The sequence below is a fragment of the Penaeus vannamei genome, chromosome 20 (assembly GCF_042767895.1).
Source record: "Penaeus vannamei isolate JL-2024 chromosome 20, ASM4276789v1, whole genome shotgun sequence".
In the NCBI taxonomy this organism is placed as follows: Eukaryota; Metazoa; Arthropoda; class Malacostraca; order Decapoda; family Penaeidae; genus Penaeus; species Penaeus vannamei.
In genome coordinates this window covers 41,273,680-41,281,179 of record NC_091568.1, presented here as the reverse complement: position 1 = coordinate 41,281,179, position 7,500 = coordinate 41,273,680, and the positions used below count along the sequence as shown (strand labels likewise).

Genomic DNA, 7,500 nt, shown 5'->3' with positions numbered 1-7,500 from the left:
TTATTTAATTTGTTTTTTGTCTTCCTTTCTTTGTTTTTGTTTTTTTCCTTTTTCTTTTCTTTTCTTTCTTTCTCTTCTCTTTCTTTTCTTTCTTTTTCTTTTTATATTTTTGATCTTTTATCTTGGTTAGAAATTTTTATAGCTTGAATTTTGTTAGAAGATAAGAGACTCTGTAGTAGTGATGTAATTCAATATTGTAAAAGAGACAAGTATTAAGATCAAGATTTATTTGTCAAGTAAATTACAATTATCCAACGTTTCTTAGTTGTTTTCTTATTTCATGATGAAACTGATATATGGATTCCAGTGACAGTATATTACAATTACAAAATAGAATAAATTTCATCTTTATTCATTGAGTTGGGTAGATTCTATATTGTACTTGTATAACTTGCAGTGTTTTGAGTAAGTTCATTCAGATGGTATGTTCCGTCCACAGGTGTGCTGAAACAGAAGATGATAACGATTTCAACGTCTGGGGAATCATCAATCCCCCGCAGCCCACTGGTGCTGAGGTCCCTGTCCAGACTCTCCCTCAGGGCATCAGTGAACAGCAGCTGGGTCTTGAGGCATTTAACTACGTGGACAGAGGCTCAGATTCCAAGTTTAGGGGAGAACTGGTCAGCTATGATATCGGAAGGATCTTGGTAAGTTTCGGTAGTTATAGGTTTTATCCTCTTGCCTGTGGTGAAACTTGGAATACTCATATCATAGATGATTAATTCGCTAAGTTTGATAAATGATTACAGATATAATTTTTGCTTGTAATATTGCTCTGATGGGACAGAATATAAACTGAACAAACTTGACAGTATGAATTTGTGGCGTCAGAAAAAGCAACCCATTGTTTGTATTCCTAATTGTAGATGTATGAGAGCTTATTCATCAAGGCATTAAACATTAGGACTGCCTATCCTCACGTGTTTACCCATTTCCTTATATTTTTGTTGCACTTATTGTCAATAAGAACACTACTACTACTACTAATGATAATGTTAATAACTATAATGATAGTAATGGAAGTAAGAACTTATTCCCCCAAAATTATAGAAATGTGGTAAGCATAGGAGATCACCTAGGGCCAGGAACTTGGTAACTAAATTCTCTTGATGTCATTTATATGTCAAGAAAGTCAGCGAAACAAAACCACAGTGGACTGTGGATGTACCTACTGGCATGGGGTTAAACACTAAGTCAGAATAAAACCATAAACCAGTTCGATTACTGAGATCTCCTTTCCTTTTCAGTTCGATCCAGTGCTAAATATGACCCAGGTGCAGGTGAATGTAGAGTATGGTTTCAACCTTTGCCTGAGGTCTCCTGATGAAAAGACTGACCCCAGGGTTTGCCCACGCGACAACCACCGTGACCACTATGTATGCTCGGTGACTGTTGTTCACAATCCTAACCAGATTGCCAGTCTCGATGTTGTTCCTGTTGTTGAGGATGATGACGACATCAAGTGTGAGAGAAGGGTAAGGGTTCATCTGTTCTTAGACTTTGTAGTTATTTTATTGAGAGAAGTTATATAACTTTAGAATGAAAAAATGAGTAGTGTTTATTGTGTTTTGGTGAAATTTAATTCTGTTAATCTTCCAGCGGAGCGTTGATGAAGAATTGGTAGTGCCTGTACGTGCTCCATGCCTGGGTTGTCCTCAAGCTGCTCCTCTCAATGACCCAACCATTTTGGAGATTGCAGACTTTGCTTTGAAGGAATATGACAGAGCCTCAAATGAGGATGAACTGCACATGATTCTTAGACTTGTCAAGGCCCAGACTCAGGTAAGTTTAGATTAATCATTCTTCATTCTTCATTGTGTTTCTTGTAATAGGTACATAAAGAGCTAGTCAGATATTTGTTTTTATGTTTCAATTAATATATTTTTTTCTGTAATTTGTTTAATATTTTTGATTTTGTAATCACTGTTGTTTATCTAATAGATTATGCTAGTGTTATTTATTGCTATATATTACCTCCAGGTGGTAGCTGGTGTGAAGTACTATCTTACCATTGAGCTTGCTGAGACACATTGCAAGAAACAGCTGACTGGTGTTGATGTGAACCGCACTTTCTGCCCTCAAGATGTAACTGAGGAGACAGAGATTTGTGATCTCCATGTGGTAGATCAACCATGGGTTCCCTCACGTGACCTTGTAGCCTCACAGTAAGTACCTGAGATGAAAAAACACCTTAAACAGCTTATCTGTATTTAGCCTATCCATTTAATGTTTATGTTTATTGATTGTAGACTAATGTTAAAAATTCTGCGCATAATTAAGTGTCTTTCCCTCAGGTGTTATGATAAAGATGACTACCCAACTTCCACCCAAGATGAGTTCATTGTTCCTGTGGCACTGGGAACAGGTCTTGGTGCATCACCCTCTGTAGGCACTACATTCAGGACAAGTCCACCAACACACAGTGGTCAGAAACCATTAGAAATCAATCCGCAAACACTTGAGATCGCCAGATTGGTTGTAGCAGAATACAACAGACGAGAAGACGATGATGAGTATTACAAATTTGTCAAGCTCCACGAGGCATCTTCACAGGTTAGTCTACTTACAATAATCCATTTTCCATTTTATGTGACTATGTTTTTGCTATTTCAGACAGAGATGCTATTATATTCACTAAATTGGTTGCACTTTTCAGAATGTGGGAGGAACTATGTATCGTGTGGTAGTTGAGTTGGCTGAGACCAACTGCCACAAGCTGGACCCGACGCTAGGCAATGGAGAACACTGTATCATTAATCCCTCAGAAGATCATGAGGTAAGATGTTTGGGCTTCCTAAAGAAAAGTTTATATGATTTTCTATTGTTTTGTCATGTAAGTGTGCTGATTTGATAAGAGACCAAGACAGCAATTTATTAGTGCACTGATAAATTGATAAATGGCACGAAAACTATTTACTGACATAATCTATATTTGCAGGTGTGCAAAGCTGAAGTGCTTGTCCAAGCAGGGGCTCCAGCACCTGGGAACCAGAGGCTGGTATCCTTTGCCTGTGATGATTTAGATGACTACTTGAGGGAGGTACGTAGAGGAAAATCCACTATGGATTTTTGTGTATTTACCTGAGAAAAGATATCCATGATCAGAAGAGATATTGGATTATTCATTCTTTGTGTAAAGCTCTCTAAGAATATTAATTGAGGATTCAGAAGCATACTTTGACTTGCTCAAGTAATGACATGTGTTATGAACTAGGTTGTCTGGAAGTCACATCAGATAACATTGTATGATCCTCCTAGTACTTCCAGTACTTGACCCTTTTCCTTTCTTTTTAGTTCTTTACGAAGTAGCTAAGCTTATATTAGTGTGATAACTATTATCATTTAGATTTAATTCTTGGCTAGAACTGCTAGGTATAGGTCTTCATTCCTTTTATGCTTTGCAGACGCTGATGCCAACCCTGAGCTCAGTTGACCTGATGGATCATCCATTCTTGAACCTCCCACAAGGTAGAACAAACATTCCTGGAGCTCAACCTGTGGCCCTCAATGACTCAAAGGTGCATGAAGCTGCCGCCTTTGTTGTTGAACAGTATAACCTTCGTGGGGATGAGGATGAACTTTATGTACTGACTAATGTTGTCAGTGCAAACATGCAGGTATGTAGCTACAAAAATGTTCATGGAGCATGTTTTCTCTTGGGTTGTTGGACATATGAAGTTGACATTAGTGCCATAGTGAGGGTGAAAAAAGTGTCTGATCTCTTGCTGTTCATTTAGGAATATTTGTTCTTTGAAAAATAGAAAATATACCATCTATTTATTTTTATTCATAGAAACATAGTTGAAACTTGGAGTTAAGTAACTGATATGTTAAACTAGCTATTATAACTTAGAGATGACTTGAACAAATAAGTATGTACCCTGTTATGTAATAATTGTTCACACATGATGTATACCATTATAGTTTTAAAAAGAACTTCTTATATCTAAGTTTTGCTTACTCTCTCTCTGCAGCAGGCACAGGGAATCACATACCTTCTGGAAGTTGAATTGGCTGAGACCCATTGCAAGAAGTACTTGCCTATTGCTGACCCGAGCCGCTGTGTGCTTGACCACGGTGAAGAGAGGGAGATCTGCCAGGCTGAGGTCATGATGCCCTCAGCTCCTGGTCAGGCAAAACAGCTCACAAAATTGTATTGTGATGAGCGAGATGACTACTATCTCAACAAAATCAGAGGTATTATCATTATTTAAGAATTTACTTTGTAATTTATTTTGAATGTATTTTGTAAATTGCTTATAGACTAAAGATGTTTAGGAATATATATATATATATATATATATATATATATATATATATATATATATATATATATATATATATATATATATATAGTTGTTTTTTAGAGGTTGAATTCATATTTGAAAGGAAATATGAGGAATTTTGAAGTTATTTAGTGGGATTTCATTTCCCTGATATATTTTATGCAAAACTGTCAATAGAAATATTGGGAAAAAAAATATTGGCAAAGACAGCAGACATGGTTGTAAGACATTATGTGTCTCTTACAGGAAAGATTTTCCAGAAGAGTGGTGCTGATCCTTCAACATTTAGAACAGGTGAGTGTATCACAACCTGTAAACTGGATAACCATCACAAGAAAAAATGAACCATGTTTATTATACCTCTTGCCTTATCTTTCATATTTCCTTTTTTCTGTTTTTTCTGTCTTTATCTTTTCAATTAACATATATTCATGTTATTGAGGTAGCTATTCATTATATTGTGATACTAATGCTTACTCTTATGCAGGTGCTCCAGGTGGACAGTGGATTGAGATGGATGTGAACGATAGGAGCCTCAAAAAACTGGGAATTAAGATTGCGGATGAGTTTGATTTTAGGTCAGACGAGGACAATCTGTTCATTTTCCAGAAGGCACTCAAAGCACGCAAGCAGGTAATGACAAGTGTGGTTAATTACTTTTTGTATTTCTTGAGTAATTGAAATACTGTTCTATACAATGTATATGAATTTTTTTTAAAACTTTGAGATGGAGATTATTTGTATTGGAAAAATTCTTCATGGAATGATTATGTTCATAAAAAATAACCTGTCCTATAATGTTCTGTGGATGATGAAAGTGGCTGAAAGGTTTTGTTGGAACTTCTCTCTCCAGGTGACATCAGGTGTGAGGTACCACGTGATGGTTGAGCTGGTGGAGACAATCTGCCCCAAGTATAAGAGGCGTATCAACAAGGCTCGCTGTGCCCCTGATATTGGTGAAGATCACATGGTAAGCTTTTATACAGTATTTAATTTGTTTGTGGATTACCATCATCAAGAAGCAAAGGAATATTGAAATGGTGATGATTGCATGATATACCGTACTTTAACAGGTAATGGTAATTGTTGTCGAGTGGGATAATACTACTAAGACGGTTTTCCAAATTACAGATCTGCGAAGCCATTGTGATGGTTCAGCCTTGGCTTGACAGACAGGATGTTATGAACCTCCACTGTACTGAGAAAGAGCACTACCATGATGGTGACGAGTCTTTCGAGGTCAATTTACCCAGTGTTCACCCAACTGCCCATGCTCGACCAGTCTTCAAGTCCCAGTTTATGGTGCGAGACAGTATCGAGAGTGAGGAGAGCAATGAGGTAAGAACACAACAGTTGATCTAATTTCTCTTCCAAGGTACAAGTGTAAATACAGCTATAATGAATTGGCCGATGCTTGGTAAATTTCAATACCCAAAATTTTTAGCAACTCACATTACTGTTTTAATTTGTGTCAATGTTGAGAAAAGCTGTGGAGTGATTTATAGATAACAATAGATTAGAAGTTAGACATCCTGTTTGTAGATTGTTTCCCTTTCACCTTTTTGCCTCTGGGTTGTATATACTATGCATGGGTTCTTCGGACGAACTGAAGTCTATTCTACCTGATACCTTCTTCTTACTGGCCAGAGTGCTCTTCTTCTACTTTGGCTTGATGAGTTTTGCATTCCTGGTAGCAGCGGTTGAATCCCTTTCCCTTTTTTCATCCTGTTAGTGGTTGCTGACTGCTTTTTCCATATTCCTAATTTGCTCTCCTTTCCTCAGCGGTCATAGCTACTAGTTGCTGTTTATAGACTTAAGGGGGCTGGTGACACTGTGGGTATAAAGAAAAATATGTATTATAAACATATTCTGAAAATCTTATATTATCTACAAATCATCCCTGATCAATGTATTGCATCAAATGAGTTGCCTTTGCTTCTAAATTATTTAGGTGATGTTTATGTACATATAGTAACAAAAATCATAAAATTTTAGTTTTTTGGTTTTGAGCTTTTTTGTGCAAGGTGCCCTGTGTTTCTATAATTATAATGGTTAACAAAGAGAATGAATGACAGTCTAAGACTAATAGAAAATAAAGGTTGAAGTATATTGCTGAAAAAAAAAAAAAATCAGAGGCGATGCTCCATGTAGATGTGCGTAGTGGCTCACTTCCCCTCTATTTACCACCTTCACCCCCTGCATCCTCCTCCTCCTCCTCCTCCTAGTCACAAAGAAGTTTTGTATGGTTCTCAATAAACGGATGGTACATCAGAAAACAATTTATAAATGACAAAAATTATGATAGAAGTAGTTTAAAAAACAACATATGATGCCATGTGTGTGGTGATCCCACCCTAGATGTAGTATTACGAAAGTTGTCAGGACTAGCTACTTAGGAAAGAGAAGGTGGCCACTGCTGGTAAGAAAAACTCTTTCCAATGCTGTACTGCTCTGATGACCTCCAGCGGTAAGGTTATAAGAATAAGATTGTCAAAGTCATGAAGACGTTATTTTTGGATGTTGCTGAATGTGTGACTTGATGAGTAATCCTTCAAATATAGTATCAATAGTGGAAATATTTTGTTGATATTATGAGTATATTCTCTTTTTGTGATGATGAGTAAGACATAAAAATTATGGATTTTTGGGAAGTAATGAGATACATGCAACCATATCTAATCTTTAGAGGACTGTATCTTCGATATTTGATTTTGCCTTTTTTAAATTTTTAGACAATAAAATATTACGATTTACTTGTGACCATCAGGGTATACTGGTTCATACACTAGTGAGGGCAAGTGAAGAGATATTTTCAATAAAGTAGAGGGATAGATGACAAACGGAAAGCTAGGGTGTTGTTTCCATTGAGCAGAAGCAACGAAATGAGAGCGACATTCAGCAGCATATGGAACATTTTTCAATTCTCATTGCATAGGGCCCTAAAGATATCATTAGGATATTATTTGCCAAAAGATGACACTTGGAACATAAGTGTCTATTCATCGGGAATATTCAAGTCTTCACTTCTAATATTTTAATTTTAGCTGTGTCTCCAGCCTCCTTAATTGATTTTTTTCTATAGGAGGATAGTATCCATTATTGATTAAGTTCTAGAGTCGCAAAATAATTGGAAATTTTGAATGAGGACAGTTGTATTAAGAAATTTGTTTTGGTTTACAATGTAAGTGGCATGCCATTTGGTTCTGAGCATTTG

The 7,500-nt window shown here is 36.5% G+C and overlaps 1 protein-coding gene across 2 annotated transcripts in view; it reads left to right on the top strand.

Annotated features, from left to right (window-relative positions):
- LOC113816700 (uncharacterized) overlaps positions 1 to 7,500 on the top strand; it is a 24,835-nt gene that overhangs the window by 11,003 nt on the left and 6,332 nt on the right. For both annotated transcript variants that reach the window (XM_070135544.1, XM_070135543.1), the window contains exons 3-15: positions 440 to 647; positions 1,248 to 1,475; positions 1,600 to 1,782; positions 1,981 to 2,165; positions 2,295 to 2,553; positions 2,657 to 2,776; positions 2,939 to 3,040; positions 3,405 to 3,617; positions 3,975 to 4,197; positions 4,533 to 4,580; positions 4,774 to 4,919; positions 5,140 to 5,256; positions 5,418 to 5,624. In XM_070135544.1, coding sequence (XP_069991645.1) covers positions 440 to 647; positions 1,248 to 1,475; positions 1,600 to 1,782; positions 1,981 to 2,165; positions 2,295 to 2,553; positions 2,657 to 2,776; positions 2,939 to 3,040; positions 3,405 to 3,617; positions 3,975 to 4,197; positions 4,533 to 4,580; positions 4,774 to 4,919; positions 5,140 to 5,256; positions 5,418 to 5,624 — 2,239 coding nt within the window. The remainder of the gene's footprint in view (positions 1 to 439; positions 648 to 1,247; positions 1,476 to 1,599; positions 1,783 to 1,980; positions 2,166 to 2,294; positions 2,554 to 2,656; positions 2,777 to 2,938; positions 3,041 to 3,404; positions 3,618 to 3,974; positions 4,198 to 4,532; positions 4,581 to 4,773; positions 4,920 to 5,139; positions 5,257 to 5,417; positions 5,625 to 7,500) is intronic.